General features: G+C 36.4%; 4 protein-coding genes and 1 long non-coding RNA gene across 5 annotated transcripts; 3 read left to right on the forward strand and 2 right to left on the reverse strand.

Moving 5' to 3' along the window:
• Nucleotides 1–1,455: 1,455 nt before the first annotated feature.
• On the forward strand, nucleotides 1,456–3,621 carry LOC110731005. The gene is made up of 4 exons (XM_021910861.1): nucleotides 1,456–1,827; nucleotides 1,931–2,074; nucleotides 2,190–3,065; nucleotides 3,155–3,621. The coding sequence occupies exons 1-4, from the start codon at nucleotides 1,750–1,752 to the stop codon at nucleotides 3,437–3,439; spliced, it is 1,383 nt and encodes a 460-aa protein (XP_021766553.1). The 5' UTR covers nucleotides 1,456–1,749; the 3' UTR covers nucleotides 3,440–3,621.
• Nucleotides 3,622–3,753: 132 nt separating this feature from the next.
• On the reverse strand, nucleotides 3,754–4,895 carry LOC110731006. The gene is made up of 2 exons (XM_021910862.1): nucleotides 4,571–4,895; nucleotides 3,754–4,307 (listed from the first exon to the last, which is right to left on the reverse strand). The coding sequence occupies exon 2, from the start codon at nucleotides 4,302–4,304 to the stop codon at nucleotides 3,825–3,827; it is 480 nt and encodes a 159-aa protein (XP_021766554.1). The 5' UTR covers nucleotides 4,305–4,307; nucleotides 4,571–4,895; the 3' UTR covers nucleotides 3,754–3,824.
• Nucleotides 4,896–8,393: 3,498 nt separating this feature from the next.
• Nucleotides 8,394–9,535, forward strand: LOC110731008. The gene is made up of 2 exons (XM_021910864.1): nucleotides 8,394–8,718; nucleotides 8,982–9,535. The coding sequence occupies exon 2, from the start codon at nucleotides 8,985–8,987 to the stop codon at nucleotides 9,462–9,464; it is 480 nt and encodes a 159-aa protein (XP_021766556.1). The 5' UTR covers nucleotides 8,394–8,718; nucleotides 8,982–8,984; the 3' UTR covers nucleotides 9,465–9,535.
• Nucleotides 9,536–9,667: 132 nt separating this feature from the next.
• On the reverse strand, nucleotides 9,668–11,792 carry LOC110731007. Its single transcript, XM_021910863.1, has 4 exons — nucleotides 11,462–11,792; nucleotides 11,215–11,358; nucleotides 10,224–11,099; nucleotides 9,668–10,134 (listed from the first exon to the last, which is right to left on the reverse strand). The coding sequence occupies exons 1-4, from the start codon at nucleotides 11,537–11,539 to the stop codon at nucleotides 9,850–9,852; spliced, it is 1,383 nt and encodes a 460-aa protein (XP_021766555.1). The 5' UTR covers nucleotides 11,540–11,792; the 3' UTR covers nucleotides 9,668–9,849.
• Nucleotides 11,793–19,672: 7,880 nt separating this feature from the next.
• LOC110731009 lies at nucleotides 19,673–20,778 on the forward strand. The gene is made up of 2 exons (XR_002513220.1): nucleotides 19,673–20,176; nucleotides 20,490–20,778. It is a non-coding gene; the product is annotated as an uncharacterized LOC110731009 (long non-coding RNA).
• The last annotated feature ends 2,206 nt before the right edge of the window (nucleotides 20,779–22,984 follow it).

Genomic DNA, 22,984 nt, shown 5'->3' on the forward strand with positions numbered 1-22,984 from the left:
GGTGCTTCATTGCTGTAAACCTTGCAATAATTGGGTAATTAGGGTAAATTTTGGGACCACAGTAGGAAAGCCTTGATAAATCAATTTCTGTAACTGACTATGCGACTTAGGTTAATTGGATTTCGTAATTGAAAGTAGAGATTAATTAAGGTGGTTTATTGTTAATTAAACTAGCAAGTGTGGTTTGTTGATTAATTTATGTTACTGAGCACCTACATTGGCTTGTATATGTTTATTTTCAATTTTTTTATGTGTTTGTTTGTGTGGCTGTGATGGATTTGTTTATTCGTATTGTGCATGTATAGTTACATGGCTTTTAATATGTTTTATATGTTTTTCACTGGTGGGTAGATAATGGGTGACAAGGATAGTTTGGTTGACATCTGCCTTAGAGTGGGAGGTGCTTTTGTCCCTAAAAGAGTAACCAAAAACAGGCAGCTGCTGTGTTGGTGTGGTGGTTGGTGTTACTGGAAGAGGAAGGTTCAAGTATCTAAGTTGGATGTGCATTTGATTAGAACAGCTGCAATTCATGGTTTTGTTAATGGTGATATGGATGTGCCTATGCATTACAGCTGTTGGTATAGGCAGAAGGGGAAAACCTTTAACACTGGGAAAAGGGAACTAGTTAACAGTGAAGAGGTTAAGGGCCTTTTGGAGACAGTAAATGAAGAGGGGTATGTTGAGGTTTTTGTAACAACAGAAGCTCCTAGTCAGCCCATACAAGAGGCCCAACCCAATCCTGCAAAGACAAAAAAAAAGGATAAGAAGGTAGAAAGTTCAAATACATCGACTATTAGGAGGAGCCCTAGGTTTAAGAAGACAGAAACTGAACAAAGGGAGGAGAGTCCACCTAGGAAAGCCTCAGCTAATGCTAAAGTGTTGAGGTTTGATGAAGAAAAGGATGATGGATGTGAAGGATCTGGTTATTCAAGTTCAGATTTGAGTGATGAGGGACAAGATTGGGAACCTGGTGAAGAAGAATTTGATGAAGGGGATGAGGAATGGTATATTGAAGGGTCAAAGGAGATCTTGGCCAAAGTGAACAAGAGCCTTAGGAAAGGTTTGGAGAGTGCAGTAGATGACAGGGTTGGCAAAGATAAGAGAGTAGAGTTGAGAAATGATTTGGATGTTGGAAAACCGAAGGTGAATCCAGAAAGTGATGTTGATTCAGATGATTCAAGGAGTTTGTGTGGATCTGATGAGGAACAGGACTATGCTCCTTGGTTTAATGCTGATGTGGACTTTGACAACCCAATCAAGTTGAAGTTAAATCAGAAATTCAGTAATGCTTCAGTCTTGAGGAGGGCCTTAAGACTTCATGCCATTCAAAACAGGTATGAGTTCTACTACTTGCATAATGACAGTAAAAGGATTACAGTTCAGTGTAGATATAGATGTGGCTGTGAGTTCAATAGCTACACTTGTAGAATGCCTGCTTGTACATGTGTGGGGGGGGGGTAAAGTGTCAGTTCAAGGTGTTTGCATCAAAACTTGTTAAGCAGCAAACTTGGCAAATCAAAACCTTGAATTTAGACCATTCCTGCTTCAGAGTAAAGAAGAACAAGATGCTTACTGCTGAATACATAGCAGAGAGGTATTTAGAAGAGTTTAGGAGTAACCCTGGTTGGAGAATTAAGGAGATTAGGGCTAGGATTTTGAATGATTTAGGAGTTGATGTGAGTTACTATAAGGCATGGCTAGCTAGGTGTAGGGCAAAACTACTGATATTTGGTTCAGCTAGGGAGCAGTATGCTAGGGTGTGGGATTATGTCAATGTTCACACATGATCAAGGAGCTGGGCTGACCATCATGTCTGACAGGCAAAAGGTAATGCTTCTGTTTCCCTCTTAACTATTTAGGTTCAATTTCTAAGTTTTCATGTGTATGTATGTGATTGACTGATGATTATACTTTTGTCTGCATTTGGTAGGGTTTGATTAAAGCAATGGCTGATGTTATTCCCAAAGCTGAGCAAAGGTTTTGTGTGAGGCATATTTGGGCTAACTTCAAGCTCAACTTCACTGGATCAACCTTTAAGGAGCTGTTTTGGAGAGCAGCTAGGGCCACCACCATTGTAAGTTTATTGATTGTTGAAGCTAGCCTATGCTTTTATATGACTGTTGGTGTGTTTTTATATTGGTTAGCTTGTATATGCTTGGTGTGATTTCTGGTATGCTTTTATATGTCAGTTTGAGCATGAAATTGCCATGGAGTCTATCAAATTCCTCGATGAAGAGGCATATGAGTATTTAATCAACATTCCTCCCCACCATTGGTCTAGACATGCATTCACACCAAACTGCAAGTCCAACATGTTGTTGAACAACATGTGTGAGACTTTCAATGCAGTCATTAGGCCTGCCAGAGATAAACCTATCCTCACCCAAATGGAATGGATGAGGAGGTATATTATGAACAGGAATAATGAAAAGTGGGAGGATTCAAAAACAATTACACACAACTTAGTGCCATATGTGAGGCATGTTCTGGGGAGGATAGACTTTGTGGCTAGGTCCTGTGTGGTGCAGCCATCCAGAGGGAATACATTTGAGGTGCAGCTGAAGGATGACCAGGTGTTGGTTGATTTGGACAAGGAGACCTGCACATGTTACCATTGGGAACTCACTGGCATTCCATGTGTTCATGCTTATGCCTGCATATTGGATATGAGGGGTGACATAGAGGCTGTTGTTGACCCATACTATACCATGGACACATACAGGTCTGCTTATGAACCAGCTGTCCAACCAATGCCTGGCCCAAAGCACTGGGAGAGAGTCAGAATGAGGGAACCACTACCCCCTTCTGTTAAGGTGCAACCTGGGAGACCAAAGAGCAAAAAAAGGAAGCTTGAGCCAGGAGAATGTTCTTCTTCAGGTGGTCAGGCAAGTACCAAGAGGAAGAAGCAATGCAGCAACTGTGGGGGATATAGGCATTATGCCAAGACTTGCAAAGTACCTGCTGCACCAGCTACAGAGCTGATAAAGTCAGCAGGCAGACCCCCACTGAACACTCCTTGGATGGTGGAGGAGAGGAAGAAGAAAGAGATTAGGGCTGCTAAAAAGGTAACACAAGCATTACACCAACTCCCCCTTTGTTTTATATATGTATGTGTCTTTTCCATTGACTTTTTATTTTTATATGCATGTCATAGAGTGCAATTGGGGCTGGACCAAACAGCATAGGAAACAAAAAGTTTCCTCAAGAGCAAGAAGGTTGTCTGCCATTCAGCAAGCGCCCACAGCCACAGTCTTCCTCAGCTAAGCATTCCTCAGCTCAGCCATCCTCTAGTCAGCCATCCTCAGCTCAGCCTTCCTCAAGTCAGCCTGCCTCAAGCCAACCAAAAAGAAAGACAAGGTCTTCCTCAAGTCAGCCTACAACAGCCACAGGTGTTGTAACAAGGGCCAGGCTGCAATCCCTCAACAACCTTACTCAGTGATGTACTCATGCTGGATATCAAACATTATGTCTGTTGAACAATTTCAAACTTTTATTATGTACTCATGACTGGTTATGTAACTTGCTAGTTTTTTAGTGGCTTCCCTTAACAAATTTGAACAATTAGATATTGAATTGTAATGGTTGCATGGCTTTGATTGCCATTGAAACATGTTGAAGTAAGGTTCTTTTGTCAACCTGTACTTGAACTATCTTAGTGTTTCACATATTTCCCATGTTTTAATGTTTCACATGTTTAAATAGGTTGATTAAAAGACAAGGCATAAATAGGAACTTAGACAAGGCATAAATAGGTTGATTAAAAGACATATTTATAACACTTCAAGTCATTACAAGAAATTATAACTACTTAATACAGCTTACTATTACACACCCCTAGCCATTAGGAAAATTACACCCATTGACAAACCTATACAAATGGCCATGCCCACCCAACCAAAACAGCTGATTGAAGACACCTTCCCTTCATTGCACTCCCTGTTCATTCTCTTCCTGTCAGCGTTCAAGGCCTTGCATCTCATCTTCAAATTATCAACTTCATTAAGTAGGCACCTCCTTTGGCCACTGATTTCATCAACTTCCCTTTTCAATTCATTAACTTCACCCTTTAGCAGCTTCTTATCCAACAACAGGTTGTTGATAACCCCTGTTTGCCAATCTGTTCCATCAGGTTGATCAACCCATTCGAAAGCTTTGCAACCCCTTGTTTCTGTTATTGGGTCATAAAACTTACATGATATGAACTTCCTGCCTGGATTCTCCCTTGTCCAGCTAGTGAGCTTGGCCATTGGCACACCACACTTACATTTTCTGGCCTCAGGAGGGGAAGAGCTAACAAACGACATAATCTGCATCAATTTTAGATCGACAGTCACATTTACAGATTTGTACACTGACGAATTAACATTGACAGCAACAAAATTCATTTTTAATTTCATAATACGAAAAGCCCCAAATTCAATTTCTGACGAACCCTAATTTCGCAATTGGGCATTTAGATGCGTACATAACATAATCCAACCATTAATCTGAGTACGAAACAATTGCAAATAATAATTGAAGAGAATTTAAACCATAATTACCAAACAACCGAACAATTGACCGCACTCACCTGTTTCAGCAGCTTCAATCTGTTCCTCTTCTCAAAAATCGTGGAAGAATCGTGAAAGAATTGTTTCAAGTATCGTGCAACAATGCAATGCGCTGCTGCTATTCAATAAGAACAACGATTTCGTTCATTGGGGGAGAATCGTGCAAGAATGGTTCTTATATATCGTGCAAGAATCGTGGAAGAATGGTTCTTATATACAGATCTTTTAAAAATATATCCGTTGGGGTGGGCCCCACTAACAGTTCTGTTAACGGAAGATGGATTTTGGTGTTAACTTCCAACTTTTATATTTTTGGGAGGTGTTAAAATAAAAGTTTTTTTTTTGGGGGGTGTTAAAAAACATTTTCAGCCTTTTGTAAGGTGTTAAAATCCAAAATATCCTAATAATTATTGGGATTTTGTAAGCCTTAACACTAAATATAATTTAAAGTTTTTAGGTGTCTAACGCTTTAAGTCTTGTGATTATGGATTTAATTACTTGATTCAAAGTTATACTTTTTTTAAAAAAATTATTTTATTTTAAATAAATTATTTCAGCATTTTAAAATAATTTTTTTTTATAAACAATTGTGTTATTATTTTTTTTATTGAAATAAATGAATTTGGGTATTTATTTTATTCTTTAAACTTGAGTATTTATTTTATTTTATCAGTGAGTTTTGGGTAGTAGTTTAGGATAGGCATATAAGATAGATGATTTCTTTCTATGTGCATTGTATTTAATTCTTTTTGTGTTGTTTATTTTTGAATGAATTGTTTAAGCAAGGTATTTAAATTTTGTATGTGTTATACAATCGTGTACATTTGGTTTTACTTAGGGGTGGGACTTTTCAAACCGAACCGTGAAACCGCCCGTTACCGAACCGAACCATCACGGACCGATCCGTTTATAAACCGATAAATATAAACTGAAAACCGAATTGAACCGTTCAATATCAAACCGAAACCGAATTAAACCGCTCAATGTCAACCCGTTACGGACCGTAAACCGATAACAAACCAAACTGCGCAAATCCGAACCGAAACGAAACCGAACCGAATGGTTTATAAACCCGTTAATGACCCGAACCGTTTATAAACCGAAACCGTTTAAACCGAAAAAAAAACCGTTTAAACCGAACCATTTGTAACCCGCTAACCGTTTAAACCGACCCGTTTATGAACCGAAACCGTTTAAACCGCACGTATAAACCAAACCGTTATAATCCGCTAACCGTCTAAACTGAACTGCCATAACCCGTTAAACCGTTAAAATCGAACTGTTTTCGAATCGCAACCTGTTTAAACTGATCCGATTACAAACTGCTTAACTCAAATTGAATTATTTACAACCTAAATGGCTAAATAGTAAATACAATTAATGTTAATAAATGTAGATCTAATCAAACGGCTTAGGTTTATACAAAGGTTTATATCACCTAGATCTAGGCCAACGGCATTATTAATATCGTTTTAGATTACTTATTTATTTTAATTACAATCATTTTCATTCCAGTAATAATGCTAGTCCACCCAAATTATCTTCATTGTTCCTTGATATTCATGATCATCCAATAACACTCAAAGCCTCAAAGGTAACATAAGATTGGAGATGTATGAGATTGCGTTACACAAGTGGCATAAGCATTAGAATATTACTGTACTTGTCAATAAGGCGTACAATCATTCACATTATCACTTTATAAAACTTTCTTATACAAGTATTTTGTAAAGGGGGGGACTAAAATGTTTATAAAACACATTTTTTTAGCTTTTCTTATATTAAACCAGATATTAAGTAAAAGAATTTTAATAAATACGGAGGCATCCCAAATCTGTAGCCACAATTATTTCATAACATTACCACAAATCCAGCAGATAAATAGCATTGAAATTAGAGTAATATCAACAAGCAATTAAAAAAAGTCACCATTTTCATTGATTAAAATTCACAATACATATACCAATACATAATGAAACTACTATCACTACTACCCAGATTAGATTTCAGATTTATCAACTGAAACATGATCAAGTTTAGGGTTGCTAAAAATGATACATCATAAGATGAAGGGAGGAGTGAGAATGTGAGTGATTTGGGAGCAGAATCTTGAAGCGGAATCTTGAAGCAGCAACACAGCACCCAAGAGCAGAGGAAATAGCAGCAACAAGCAGGAACCAGCACACGGAATAACAGATCAGCAACTTATCAGAAGCAAGGAATAATATAAGCAGAAGGGACTCAGCAGGAACTTATTTTTGTTTTTCAAAATTGCTCTCAGATTTACGTTTATCGTATCATCACTGAGCAATGGCTGTTTTAACTTAAAACTTGAAAAATGTTGCCAGCAAGTACATATACATTGAAGTCTCAACATAAATGACAAGGGCAACGATGATTCAAGAAAAATTAAAACAGCAAGCATAAGAAACAGCAACAACAAAACTTATCATAAATTCATAACACAAAAGGCAGCAACACAACACCTCAAGCTGGCAGGAGGCAAGAACCAGCTCATGCAGGCAACAATATAGGCAATAACAACTCAGCAGAGACAACAACCAAAAGGCAAAAGCACTACCAGCAGGCAGCAGCTCATAACAAGTCCAAGCAACTTCAAAATTATAGCTTTTGTTTTTTTAAAATTGCTCTCAGATTTACATCACTGAGCAATGGTTGTTTTAATAAAAACTTAAGAAATGCTGCCAGCAAGTACCAAAATACATTTAACTATTTAAGTCTCAACATAAATGACAAGGGCAACGATTTTAAAAGTCTTGAAAAATGCTGCCAGCAAGTCTGAAAATAAATGACAAGGGCAACGATTTTAAAAGTCTTGAAAAATGCTGCCAGCAAGTCTGAAAATAAATGACAAGGGCAACGATTTTTCAAGATAAAATAAACCACAATGAGACACAAATACCAGTTATGCAGATGAAGCACTTTCGACTTCAATCTCTTTACCAATAAGGAGGACGTCTTCCTCAACATCCACTTGATAACCACGACACCAATTTTGGGTGGTAACCAATGCCTCAACATTCTTTGGCAAAAGTTTACCCCTATATCCTCAAAAAGAAAAAAGCATACATAAGAAAAGCTTAAACTTTTTCAAAAGTTTCCAATGAAATTATGAACCTATAAATAAACATGAGATGTTTATTTTACTAGCCCTAAACTAGCATTTATTTTATGCACATAACTGCAGAAAGTGACACAATTTGGTCTTTTGTTAGGTAAAAAAGCCAATAACCACATAATCTGAACAACCCATCATCATTACTTTTAAATCGAGCATAATAAACAACAAAACAGCACAAATCTACCATTTTCCCGTAAAAAACAAAAATACAATCAACAACAAATTTTAGGCATATTTCGACTATATTCAAGCAAGAACAACAACAATAATCAAATACAAAAACAGAAAAAACTGTATTAAAAAAAAACGAAAACGAAAAAGTAATTACCTTTGACGGCTTGAAGGAGATTTGAAGATGGAGAACTGCCTGAACTGGAGATCAAAAGAAAAAATCAAGAATGTAGATTATCAGAACTTGAAATAAAAAAAAAACCGAAACGAAAACGAAAAAAATCGAAAAAATTAACAAAAAAATTACCTTGAGGTTTGACGGCTTGAAGGAGAGGAAGATTTGAAAAAAAAAAACGAGAATGGAAAAGTTAGAAATCAGAACTTTGGATCCAAAACAAAAATGAAACGAAAACAAAAACCCTAAATAAAAAAAGTAAAAAACCGAAACGAAAACGAAAAAAATCAAAACGAAAAGGATATTTTGGATTTTAACACCTTACAAAAGGCTGAAAATGTTTTTTAACACCCCCCAAAAAAAAAACTTTTATTTTAACACCTCCCAAAAATATAAAAGTTGGAAGTTAACACCAAAATCCATCTTCCGTTAACAGAACTGTTAGTGGGGCCCACCCCAACGGATATATTTTTAAAAGATCTGTATATAAGAACCATTCTTCCACGATTCTTGCACGATATATAAGAACCATTCTTGCACGATTCTCCCCCAATGAACGAAATCGTTGTTCTTATTGAATAGCAGCAGCGCATTGCATTGTTGCACGATACTTGAAACAATTCTTTCACGATTCTTCCACGATTTTTGAGAAGAGGAACAGATTGAAGCTGCTGAAACAGGTGAGTGCGGTCAATTGTTCGGTTGTTTGGTAATTATGGTTTAAATTCTCTTCAATTATTATTTGCAATTGTTTCGTACTCAGATTAATGGTTGGATTATGTTATGTACGCATCTAAATGCCCAATTGCGAAATTAGGGTTCGTCAGAAATTGAATTTGGGGCTTTTCGTATTATGAAATTAAAAATGAATTTTGTTGCTGTCAATGTTAATTCGTCAGTGTACAAATCTGTAAATGTGACTGTCGATCTAAAATTGATGCAGATTATGTCGTTTGTTAGCTCTTCCCCTCCTGAGGCCAGAAAATGTAAGTGTGGTGTGCCAATGGCCAAGCTCACTAGCTGGACAAGGGAGAATCCAGGCAGGAAGTTCATATCATGTAAGTTTTATGACCCAATAACAGAAACAAGGGGTTGCAAAGCTTTCGAATGGGTTGATCAACCTGATGGAACAGATTGGCAAACAGGGGTTATCAACAACCTGTTGTTGGATAAGAAGCTGCTAAAGGGTGAAGTTAATGAATTGAAAAGGGAAGTTGATGAAATCAGTGGCCAAAGGAGGTGCCTACTTAATGAAGTTGATAATTTGAAGATGAGATGCAAGGCCTTGAACGCTGACAGGAAGAGAATGAACAGGGAGTGCAATGAAGGGAAGGTGTCTTCAATCAGCTGTTTTGGTTGGGTGGGCATGGCCATTTGTATAGGTTTGTCAATGGGTGTAATTTTCCTAATGGCTAGGGGTGTGTAATAGTAAGCTGTATTAAGTAGTTATAATTTCTTGTAATGACTTGAAGTGTTATAAATATGTCTTTTAATCAACCTATTTATGCCTTGTCTAAGTTCCTATTTATGCCTTGTCTTTTAATCAACCTATTTAAACATGTGAAACATTAAAACATGGGAAATATGTGAAACACTAAGATAGTTCAAGTACAGGTTGACAAAAGAACCTTACTTCAACATGTTTCAATGGCAATCAAAGCCATGCAACCATTACAATTCAATATCTAATTGTTCAAATTTGTTAAGGGAAGCCACTAAAAAACTAGCAAGTTACATAACCAGTCATGAGTACATAATAAAAGTTTGAAATTGTTCAACAGACATAATGTTTGATATCCAGCATGAGTACATCACTGAGTAAGGTTGTTGAGGGATTGCAGCCTGGCCCTTGTTACAACACCTGTGGCTGTTGTAGGCTGACTTGAGGAAGACCTTGTCTTTCTTTTTGGTTGGCTTGAGGCAGGCTGACTTGAGGAAGGCTGAGCTGAGGATGGCTGACTAGAGGATGGCTGAGCTGAGGAATGCTTAGCTGAGGAAGACTGTGGCTGTGGGCGCTTGCTGAATGGCAGACAACCTTCTTGCTCTTGAGGAAACTTTTTGTTTCCTATGCTGTTTGGTCCAGCCCCAATTGCACTCTATGACATGCATATAAAAATAAAAAGTCAATGGAAAAGACACATACATATATAAAACAAAGGGGGAGTTGGTGTAATGCTTGTGTTACCTTTTTAGCAGCCCTAATCTCTTTCTTCTTCCTCTCCTCCACCATCCAAGGAGTGTTCAGTGGGGGTCTGCCTGCTGACTTTATCAGCTCTGTAGCTGGTGCAGCAGGTACTTTGCAAGTCTTGGCATAATGCCTATATCCCCCACAGTTGCTGCATTGCTTCTTCCTCTTGGTACTTGCCTGACCACCTGAAGAAGAACATTCTCCTGGCTCAAGCTTCCTTTTTTTGCTCTTTGGTCTCCCAGGTTGCACCTTAACAGAAGGGGGTAGTGGTTCCCTCATTCTGACTCTCTCCCAGTGCTTTGGGCCAGGCATTGGTTGGACAGCTGGTTCATAAGCAGACCTGTATGTGTCCATGGTATAGTATGGGTCAACAACAGCCTCTATGTCACCCCTCATATCCAATATGCAGGCATAAGCATGAACACATGGAATGCCAGTGAGTTCCCAATGGTAACATGTGCAGGTCTCCTTGTCCAAATCAACCAACACCTGGTCATCCTTCAGCTGCACCTCAAATGTATTCCCTCTGGATGGCTGCACCACACAGGACCTAGCCACAAAGTCTATCCTCCCCAGAACATGCCTCACATATGGCACTAAGTTGTGTGTAATTGTTTTTGAATCCTCCCACTTTTCATTATTCCTGTTCATAATATACCTCCTCATCCATTCCATTTGGGTGAGGATAGGTTTATCTCTGGCAGGCCTAATGACTGCATTGAAAGTCTCACACATGTTGTTCAACAACATGTTGGACTTGCAGTTTGGTGTGAATGCATGTCTAGACCAATGGTGGGGAGGAATGTTGATTAAATACTCATATGCCTCTTCATCGAGGAATTTGATAGACTCCATGGCAATTTCATGCTCAAACTGACATATAAAAGCATACCAGAAATCACACCAAGCATATACAAGCTAACCAATATAAAAACACACCAACAGTCATATAAAAGCATAGGCTAGCTTCAACAATCAATAAACTTACAATGGTGGTGGCCCTAGCTGCTCTCCAAAACAGCTCCTTAAAGGTTGATCCAGTGAAGTTGAGCTTGAAGTTAGCCCAAATATGCCTCACACAAAACCTTTGCTCAGCTTTGGGAATAACATCAGCCATTGCTTTAATCAAACCCTACCAAATGCAGACAAAAGTATAATCATCAGTCAATCACATACATACACATGAAAACTTAGAAATTGAACCTAAATAGTTAAGAGGGAAACAGAAGCATTACCTTTTGCCTGTCAGACATGATGGTCAGCCCAGCTCCTTGATCATGTGTGAACATTGACATAATCCCACACCCTAGCATACTGCTCCCTAGCTGAACCAAATATCAGTAGTTTTGCCCTACACCTAGCTAGCCATGCCTTATAGTAACTCACATCAACTCCTAAATCATTCAAAATCCTAGCCCTAATCTCCTTAATTCTCCAACCAGGGTTACTCCTAAACTCTTCTAAATACCTCTCTGCTATGTATTCAGCAGTAAGCATCTTGTTCTTCTTTACTCTGAAGCAGGAATGGTCTAAATTCAAGGTTTTGATTTGCCAAGTTTGCTGCTTAACAAGTTTTGATGCAAACACCTTGAACTGACACTTTACCCCCCCCCACACATGTACAAGCAGGCATTCTACAAGTGTAGCTATTGAACTCACAGCCACATCTATATCTACACTGAACTGTAATCCTTTTACTGTCATTATGCAAGTAGTAGAACTCATACCTGTTTTGAATGGCATGAAGTCTTAAGGCCCTCCTCAAGACTGAAGCATTACTGAATTTCTGATTTAACTTCAACTTGATTGGGTTGTCAAAGTCCACATCAGCATTAAACCAAGGAGCATAGTCCTGTTCCTCATCAGATCCACACAAACTCCTTGAATCATCTGAATCAACATCACTTTCTGGATTCACCTTCGGTTTTCCAACATCCAAATCATTTCTCAACTCTACTCTCTTATCTTTGCCAACCCTGTCATCTACTGCACTCTCCAAACCTTTCCTAAGGCTCTTGTTCACTTTGGCCAAGATCTCCTTTGACCCTTCAATATACCATTCCTCATCCCCTTCATCAAATTCTTCTTCACCAGGTTCCCAATCTTGTCCCTCATCACTCAAATCTGAACTTGAATAACCAGATCCTTCACATCCATCATCCTTTTCTTCATCAAACCTCAACACTTTAGCATTAGCTGAGGCTTTCCTAGGTGGACTCTCCTCCCTTTGTTCAGTTTCTGTCTTCTTAAACCTAGGGCTCCTCCTAATAGTCGATGTATTTGAACTTTCTACCTTCTTATCCTTTTTTTTTGTCTTTGCAGGATTGGGTTGGGCCTCTTGTATGGGCTGACTAGGAGCTTCTGTTGTTACAAAAACCTCAACATACCCCTCTTCATTTACTGTCTCCAAAAGGCCCTTAACCTCTTCACTGTTAACTAGTTCCCTTTTCCCAGTGTTAAAGGTTTTCCCCTTCTGCCTATACCAACAGCTGTAATGCATAGGCACATCCATATCACCATTAACAAAACCATGAATTGCAGCTGTTCTAATCAAATGCACATCCAACTTAGATACTTGAACCTTCCTCTTCCAGTAACACCAACCACCACACCAACACAGCAGCTGCCTGTTTTTGGTTACTCTTTTAGGGACAAAAGCACCTCCCACTCTAAGGCAGATGTCAACCAAACTATCCTTGTCACCCATTATCTACCCACCAGTGAAAAACATATAAAACATATTAAAAGCCATGTAACTATACATGCACAATACGAATAAACAAATCCATCACAGCCACACAAACAAACACATAAAAAAATTGAAAATAAACATATACAAGCCAATGTAGGTGCTCAGTAACATAAATTAATCAACAAACCACACTTGCTAGTTTAATTAACAATAAACCACCTTAATTAATCTCTACTTTCAATTACGAAATCCAATTAACCTAAGTCGCATAGTCAGTTACAGAAATTGATTTATCAAGGCTTTCCTACTGTGGTCCCAAAATTTACCCTAATTACCCAATTATTGCAAGGTTTACAGCAATGAAGCACCAGTAATTGACGAAATTGCTATCAAAGGAGAGCAATTTTACCTTATTTTCTGTGAATTTCAAGCGGCTTTCGCACTTTTGTAGTTGAAGAAGATGATGAAGAAACCCTCCTGAGCTTATCTTCTCCAACGTTGACACCACCCTACACTCCACTTCTCAGCCAAGATCTCCTTTGGTTCAAAAGCGAAATCAATGAAGGTTCAGAAAGAATTCAATGCAGAAGGTTGCTGCGAATTCAATGAAGAAAGAAGTTTCGTGTTTTGCTGGGTGAAAATTGAAGTTCAAGCCAATTTGTGGGACCCACGTTAAATTTCCGTGACGGAAATCGTTAACTGGTGTTAACTTCCAACTTTTATATTTTTGGGAGGTGTTAAAATAAAAGTTTTTTTTTGGGGGGTGTTAAAAAACATTTTCAGCCTTTTGTAAGGTGTTAAAATCCAAAATATCCAAACGAAAACAACAAAAATTAACAAATAATTACCTTGAGGTTTGACGGCTTGAAGGAGAGGAAGATTTGGAAAAAAAAACGAGAATGGAAAAGTCAGAAATCAGAACTTAGATCCAAAACAAAAATGAAACGAAAACAAAAACCCTAAATAAACAAACCGAAACAAAAACGAAAAAAATCAAAACGAAAACAACAAAAATTAACAACAAATTACCTTGAGTTTTGAACTTTGACGGCTTGAAGCCTTCAAATTGAAGGAGAGGAAGATTTGAAAAAACAAAAAAACGAGAATGTAAAGCGAGAAATCAGAAATGTAGATCCAAAACACAAATGAAACGAAAACAAAAACCCTAATTAGGATTTTTAAAAGTTGAGAAGTTGAGCTTGAGATTCTTGAGAATTTCAGAACGAAAGAGTGAGAAACTGAGAAGTTAGAGAGAGAAACTTTGAGTGAGTAAAACGGCTGAATGGCTGATAGAGTGGGTTTTTTTTTTTCTAGGTTTAGGTTTTACTTGTTCAGTTGATCTAACCGTCCATATTCAATCTCAACATCTAACCGTTCATTTTTTTTTTTTTGTAGATTCTAGAATATTCATCTAGATCTAACAGTCTAGATTTTTCTTTGTGCTTTTCTAGGTCTTTTTGACCGTTTTTTTAATTATTTATTATTATTATTATTTTGAGGGATTATTATTATTATTATTATTATTATTGTTAGTATAATTATTTGTTAATACTATTATTATTACTAGTTTACTACTACTATTATTATAATATTATTATTATTATTATTACTATTATTATTATTATTACTATTATTATTATTAGTTTATTACTTATAAGTTATAAATTGTAAGAAACGCAAATGTTTCAAAATTGAAATTGATTCAATACGACATAGTTAATGACTTAATGAGTTAATGCACATCAATATCTGACATCTCTATATGTATATTATATATATCTGTGAGTCTGTGACTGTATATCAGTATATATATATAATAAACTAATAATAACTTAATAAGTAATACTAATAACTAATAAAGTAATGAAAATCTAACCATTGTTTTTCATGGGCATTCAATCTAACCGTTGTATATTTGACTTTTCGTACATTAGTATTGCATAATGATTTCATCACCACTTTAATTAGTGATTTCGTGATTTCGTCCATTTAACTTATTAAGTTGTTTGAGTTAGTAATCTAAATAAAGTAACAAACTAAATAACGAATCCATTTAATCTCGTGTAAGTTATAATTTATAAGAAATGCAATGTTTGGAAATGGAAATTGATTCAATACGATATTGTTAATGTATATGTAATTATAGATTAATTATTATGTATATCATATCGTACGAATGTACGGTTGGTATCATTATCATACTATCATAAGTATCATTGCCTCATTGAATTATTGGTATGTACTACAATCGATAAACATATTTACATATCTGATCATTAAAACTTAAAAGTTTAAAACACTTGTTGATCAATCTAATTGAATACTTGTACATTCTTAATTATCGATTTATCGTATTATAAGTATCAACTCATTAAATCATGGTCATGACGCGATCTTTAAAACAATCATGAATTCATGACCCAAACCGCTTATAAACCGAACCGACATGATCCAAACCGTTCATAAACCGAACCAATTGAACTGTGTAAACCCTCCACTAAACCGGCCCATTTCAAACTGAACCGACATGATTCGCACCGTTTATAAACCGAACCGATATTGACCCGGGTAAACCCGCCCCTAAACCGACCCATTTCAAACCAAACCGGCTTGATCCAAACCGTTTGTAAACCGAACTGACATTGACCCGGGTAAACCCGCCCCCTTAAGCGACCTGTATCAAACCGAACCGACATAATCCGAATCGTTTATAAACCAACCCGCTTATGACCCAAACCGAATTTAAACCGCAAAGAAATAAACCGAAACCAAACCAAACCGAGCCGTGACTAACCCAAACCGAACCAAACCGACCCGCCAGCTAAACTAAACCGTTTCAATCCGAACCGCTTCAAACCGAAACCTACTCAAACCGAGGTCAAACCGAACCGTCAGACCGAAGTCCCACCCCTAGTTTTACTTATCACCTAGTATTATGTTTAAGGATTAAAGCATGTAATATAGAATAATATTTAATGATGGATTGTGCAATTTGGTAAGTTTGAGTGATCATTATGTGATATGTGAAGCATATAATTATGTGACTTTTGAATTATGGTTATTTAATGATGCTATTTATTATTTTTGGATTGTAGTGTGATATTTCTTTCTTTTATTTGATATTTCCTCCAAACTTTGCATCCATTGAGTGTCTATTTGAGAAACCTTATGAATCTACTTTGGATTATACTTGGAGAAGTGATGAAACATTTGATTATGACGGACTATGGAGGTTGACAATCAGAGAGATTATTAAGTGCCTTGTTAATTGAACCGTCCATATTTGAGGAAATTGGAGAAAATCAAGTTGAGGATAAATTATTGAAGAAATATGAGATGGTAAGGAAGTGCCTAATGAGTTTTTTATTAATTGAGGTGAGTTACGGGGGAGTAACTCTTTTCTTTAAGAGGGGTAGAATGCAATATAACACTACTAGAAAAAGAGCGTTTTTCAACGGATTTTTTTGTCGAAACACCCTGTTTTCCGTCGGAAAACCTATTTCCGACGGAATTCCATCGAAATCTGTCGTCGAAAAAGCGTTTGTAGGAAAAACGACATTTTTCGACGAAAATTCCGTTGAAAACACTTTTCCGACGGAATTTTCCCTCGAAAAAATTTTCCGGCACCAGCAAAATCCATCGAAAAATCCCAACGGACACAAAATCCGTCGGAAATTTATGACAGAAATTCTGTCGAAAAGCGCTGCCTAAAAAAAAAGTCGCCCAGCCACCAATTTCGCCACCAGACGCATCAACCACCACACCGCTATCATCCCCCACCACTTCCTTAACCCACCACCGCTACCAGGTCGCACCCATAGCCTTCCCCACCACCGCCTTAACCCACCACCGCTACCAGCCCCCACCATGATACCAGCCACCCAACCTAACCCTCAACCCACAACCACCTTAACCCACCCAACCTAACCCAGATCTACAATACTAACCCTAACCCTAAACCAGTCGAACCCACCTAACACCACCATTTGAACCCACCTAAAACCACCACTCGAACCCACCTAAAACCAAACAACCCACCACCACCTTAACCCACCCAACCTTTACCTAACAATCCGAACCCACAATATGGCTTGACAACCACTCGAACCCACCTAAAAGGCTAAAACCATCTAAAACGGCCTAAAAACCACCAGAAAATCAAAATGCAACAATTAATTTAACAATAAAATAGAAAAATAAATTAAAAACAAGAAAACATACCTTATAAATAAAAAATATCCTTGATTTTCAACTCGAATTTGGTTTCAAACGGCCAAATTCGACCATGAAAACTCTAGATCTAGAGTTTTCATGGTCGAATTTGACCATGAAACCTTACTTTTGGCCAAATTTCGAGAATATTGTCACATATTCACCAATTCGACCATGAAAAATATTATTGTGTGGTGTTAATTTTGAAAGAGGAGAAGAAGAGAGGGAAAACCGCAAGAAAAAAAGAAGAAAAGGAAGGAGAAGAGGAGATAGAAAGAAGAAAAGGAAGGAGAAGAGGAGATAGAAAGAAGAAAAAGAAGGAGAAGAGGAGAAGGAGGAAGGAGAAGGACGGAGGAAGGAAGAAGGAGCAGAGGTGAAGGAGGAAAGAGGAGAGAGGGAGAAAATGAGTGAAAGGAGGAAAGAAAAACAAATAAAACGGCGCCTCACTTCACTATCTAGGTTTAAGGTGTTTTTTTAAATATTATTTTAATAGTTTTGACGGAAAATTCCGTCGGAAAGCACCAATTTTCCGACGAATTTCAATTCCGTCGAAAATTAATTACATTTTCAACGAATTTATCCATCGCAATTTTTCGACGGAACTTTAATCCGTCGTAATTTACCTATTTTTCGACGGATTTACGTTCCGTCGGAAATTTCCGACAGATTTAATTAGTTCGTCGGAAATATCCGACGGAATGGAAATCCGTCGGAAAATTTAGTTTTTTCGACGAAATTACGTGTTCGTCGAAACGTATCCTTCGCAAATTAGCTAATTTCTTGTAATGTAATTTCGCGCTTTTTATAGCAATTCATGCTATTTATTACTTCCTCTGTTTGTTTTACTTAATCTATTTCTTTTATCACATTTGCCAATGCAAAACTTTAACAATCAATAACTTTAATTCTTCGTAAGTAAAAATTACAAAAGTTGTATATTATGATACTACTTAGTGAGACGAATTCAAAAAGATCTCACATGAATATGTTTTTCCTTACATAGTATTCACAAAAGACGGTCAAAGGAGGGATGGTGAATAGTGTAAAAGTCAAAGCGGGTCAAGTAAAAAAGAACGGAGGAAGTACTTAATTTTGCATGATTTTTCTTGTTATTGCTAAATATTATTGTGTTTACATGCAATTAAAGTATGTAAACTTTGGCCAAGTGTGAGTTTATAAAGTATAAAGTTCAGTTTGTTGAGTATACATGTTGAGGATCAAGCAATTTTCAGCAATATAAAACACAAAAGTTTGAATAGTTTTGGAGAAATTATGGTTTTTGGGTTAAGTTTTGGGGACGAAACTTCTTTTAAAAGGGGTAGATTGCAATCCCTCGTATTTTAATATTTTATAAATGAAAATTTATCTTATTTATAATATTTAATTGTACTTTTCCAGAATTTAATTTCAAAATTTTCAAATTATTAATATAGGTCGAAAATTATTTTCGAACAAACTATTTATAAATCTATATTCTACAATTCTTGATCATACAAACAAAGCCTACCATTTCATTTACCTAATTGGCTCATTAATTTTATGAGGCACAATCTTCTTACTTACCCTACAACAGTCTCTCCTATAAATACCCCATTAATCCCCAAAATTTTCCCCACGCAAAAGGTTAGTTCTATTTTTCCTTCTCCTTTATTTTACGGCTATTTCACCAAATGCCACTGAGCAATTTAAAAATTCACCAAATGCCATCGAACTTTTCAGAATTCACCAAATGCCACCCAGTTTTTGTAAAAATTCACCAGGTGCCATTAATGACCCAGTTTTTTGGGAGTCGGCGGTGGGTCAGGTGGGGAGCTAAAGGGTCGGCCGGCCAATTGTTAGTGGTTAAGGTGGTGACCGGCCGTTTTCCGGCAAGATGAGGGGAGGGGGGGGGGGGCTAGGGTTTGGCGGTGGTTGGGGTGGCTGGGAAAATTTTGGGTTTTTTTTTTTTAATTTTTTTTGCTTTTTCTTTATTTTTGTTTTTTTAAATTTTTTTTATGAATTAAGATAAATGGTCCAATAATATCATGACAAGTGTCATGATTAAACCCTAATGACTAACGGAGTTAACGGTCGTTGGTCATTAATGGCACCCGATGAATTTTTAAAAAACCGGATGCCATTTGGTGAATTCTGAAAAGTCCGATGGCATTTGGTGAATTTTTAAATTTCTCAGTGGCATTTGATGAAATAGCCATTTATTTTATTTTATTTTATATTATTTCATTTTCCTTTATTTTCCCTTTCTTTTTTATTTTTATTTTTCTTTTTTCTTTTTTCTCTTTTCTTTTTCTTCTTTCTTCCTCTTCTTCCTACGTGAGTTTTAACTCACTGCTGTCCCCAACTGCCGGCCGGACCCACCTGCTGCCGCCGCCGCCTCCAAACCACCGGCGACCCTACTGGCCTACCAGGCCCAATCGTGGCTGCCCCCTCTTCTTCCTCCTCCTTTGTTTTCTTTTATTTTACTTAATATTTTATCTAATTGTTTTGGGTTTTGGTTTTAATTGTTTGAAATTGATTAAATTAGTATGAAAATTTGTATTTTGATAGTATAAAGTAGAGCTGGCAAAAGCTGACCCGACCCGACAATCCGACCCGAACCCAACCCGAAATAAATGGGTTATGAGCAAAGTTTTCAACCCGTTTATGTAATTGGGTCGACCTGAACCCAACCCGAAACTAAATGGGTCAGGTTCAGGTTGACAATTCCGACCCAAAAATAACCCGCCTAAACCCGTTTAACTAATTGGGTTGGTTTCAGGTCGGGTCAACCCGAACCCCACCCATATAACCCTATATTAGTAAAATGATATTAGGCCTTAGTATTTTTATTTGGACAAAGCCCAACCTATGTCAAATCCTATAGAGTACAAAAAACCCAAAAAGTGAAAACCCTATTTTTTTTTCTAGTCATTTTCCCACTTGTTCAGCCGTTTTCATCTCTATTTTCCCATCTTATTCTCTCACCTCTCTCTTTTTTCTCTATCTAGCTTGTTTATCAAAATTGCAACTTCAAACTTGTTTATCTTCAAATTTTTCGCCTACTAAGGTAATATAGTCATGCATTTCATTTTATTTACAATTATCTGTTGTAGTGTTGTTAAGAAATGTTGATTGAGACTTTCTAATTTGGTGAATAATATGAAAAATAAAGAAGTTTCGACTGTGTTTGGGGTTTTTTTTTCGATTTATGATGCTTTGTTTTGGATAAATTGGTGAATAATCTGATTATGTTGCTTTTTTTCTTCATTTATATTTCTATGCATGCATTTGTTACTTTGTTTTTTCATTTTTATGAGATTATTTTTTGCATTTTACAAGTTGATCAGGATTTTGTGTTATGCTCTTTGTTTATAATGAAGGTGAATGATAAAGCCAATACACCAAGCCCATTTGAGAGCGCACCTCAAAGTCAGTAGCAAGACTAGCAACTAGTCAAACCTGATGAAGTTTTCCAAGATCTAATTTTTATTTTGTTGGGAATATTGCCTCCTTAAGACATTGATTTTGATTTTGGACTGTACTGTAAATTATTATATGTAAACTATGGTTAGTTTTACTTGAATGTATTTTTATTATGCTTAAATTGATAGGTTTGTACAGCAAAGTTTTATGCAAAATAACAAGTTAAATATACGACTTTTTTTTTTATCATTATATTGTAAGAATAATCGGGTTTTTATTTAAAAAAAAAAAACAGGTCAAACGGGTTGAAATTAGGTCAACCCATTTAAACCAAGTCGGGTTCAGGTTCGCCATTCTGACCCGTTTAAGTAAACAGGTCGGGTTCAGGTTGGGGGGTCCTGACCTGTTTATTAAACAGGTTGACCCGAACCCAACCCAACCCGACCTGTTTGCCAGCCCTAGTATAAAGATTATAATTTCAAATTTATAATTGTTGTTAATTTTTCAGATTTTATAAATATAAACCTAGGGTTTTAATTTATTTAATTTGGGATTTTAGGGTTCTTATGATCAATTAATTTGGGGCTTTTGTTCTTATTCAATTTCTATTGATTAATTAAGCACAAAAATATATTTTAAAGGAAGTTTTTTAGAGTTTTAATCAAATTTATATTGCTGGAATTTTATTTAAAGAAGTAGTGTTGTGATTTTAATGAAAAGGGGTTTGATTACCCATTAAAAGAGAGATTAATTAAGGGTTTTAAAATATTTTTTCATATTTTTATAAAGTTTTAAACTTGTTGTAATTCCATGAAAAAAAGTGTATTTTAAGGTTTTCATGAAGGAAATTTAAAGAACTATATATAAAGTTTTTATTTTAATTAAGGGGAGGTTTAATGTTGTTTATTAATTGGATTTTAAAGGTCTTAAAGTAAGTTAATATTACTGTAAATTTGATTGTTTGGGTATTGATTGGAGTTTTATTGTTTGGTTTAGGAGAGGAGTTTATAGAAGGTGATTTCTAGTATGTAAAGTGGCATATCAATTCGTTTACTCAAGGTATGTACGGGTTACGAAACCTTGCTTTTAGTTGCATGTTTAAGGACGGATCGAGAACTTGGTATCATGTATAGGGATGACTGGGCTAAATTGTTTGGGTATACATTATGATTTCCGTATGATGTGCGCTATTCTATATTGCAAGTATTGTTTATGCTCTAATTATGCAAGGTGCGCTTATAGGCAATGGTATGTGATTGGTGAAATGACTCATTTATTACTCATTCATGATTATGAAAAATAGAATGAGTAAAGGAAGAATTTAAGTCTTATATGACGAGGTTAAGGTTTTGGGGTGCCTTATGCACTCAAGGTGTTTATACACCGAGGTAGTTAAAGGAATCAATAATTAATATTGCTTGTCACTATTAAATCAATAATTGATATTGGAAACTTGCTTTGATTGATCGAATTGATATTGGATTTGGATGTATTGTTTGCATATAAGTCATCACCAAGTCTAAACTTGTAAATCACATAAAGTGCAAGATGGATGAGCAATAAAATTTTGGATTTGTGCACATCTGGAGTAATGACAATCAGGGGTTAGGATACACGGGGTATTAGCCGTGCACTTTTCTCGAGGCCGTCTGATCTACGAGTCTCTTATTTCAAATACTTTTCAAAACTAGGAGTTAGATGAGATTTCATACTAGCTACGGTCACGGAGTCGTGCCCGTGGTCGTTGGATGTTTTATTGATGTTTCCAAAAGGAGGCATGGGGTTTTTCTTTTATTGATGTTCCAAATGGAGCATGGGTTGGACAACCTTGTATATTGCTTAATTCAATGAATAAAAATGATGAGTTAACTACTTTGAAATAGTGAAGTCTTAGTAAATTGATAGTTGAGTCGTGTGTTGAGTCTACAATTTAATAATGTGTGATGATTGGTTATTAGTAGCATGCTAGGAATTTCTTATTATGTTTCGCAACTTGTATGTACTCAGCTTTGCTGATTACGTGCTTTTGTGTGTCTTTCTTTGGTCATGACCTTTGCCTTTCAATGACCCTGTGACGATCCAATTTTTACACTTGTAATATTGGGGAGCAGATTAACCACAGGTTCTTACACATGCAACATTCGTATCTAGGTGATGGGATCTTGAGTGGAGTGTTGATTGTTTTTTTTCTCATTTTTAATTGCTATTTACTTTTGAAGTTATTTAAACTCAATTTCACTTTTATACTACTTCTATTGGTTTGAGTTTTATATAAGGGTCTTAATGGTTCCAAGTTGTAAGACTTAATTTGGTTTTGTTTGTTTGGTTTTGAAACTTATTTATAACTGATTTAGTTTTTCCGCTGCTAATTTCTGATATAGCCTTAACGTTTGAAAACATGGCGGTAGCTGTAACATCCCCAAATCTCCCTCTACGTAAATACTATATTTAT

Source organism: Chenopodium quinoa, unplaced genomic scaffold (genome assembly GCF_001683475.1).
Source record: "Chenopodium quinoa cultivar QQ74 unplaced genomic scaffold, ASM168347v1, whole genome shotgun sequence".
In the NCBI taxonomy this organism is placed as follows: Eukaryota; Viridiplantae; Streptophyta; class Magnoliopsida; order Caryophyllales; family Amaranthaceae; genus Chenopodium; species Chenopodium quinoa.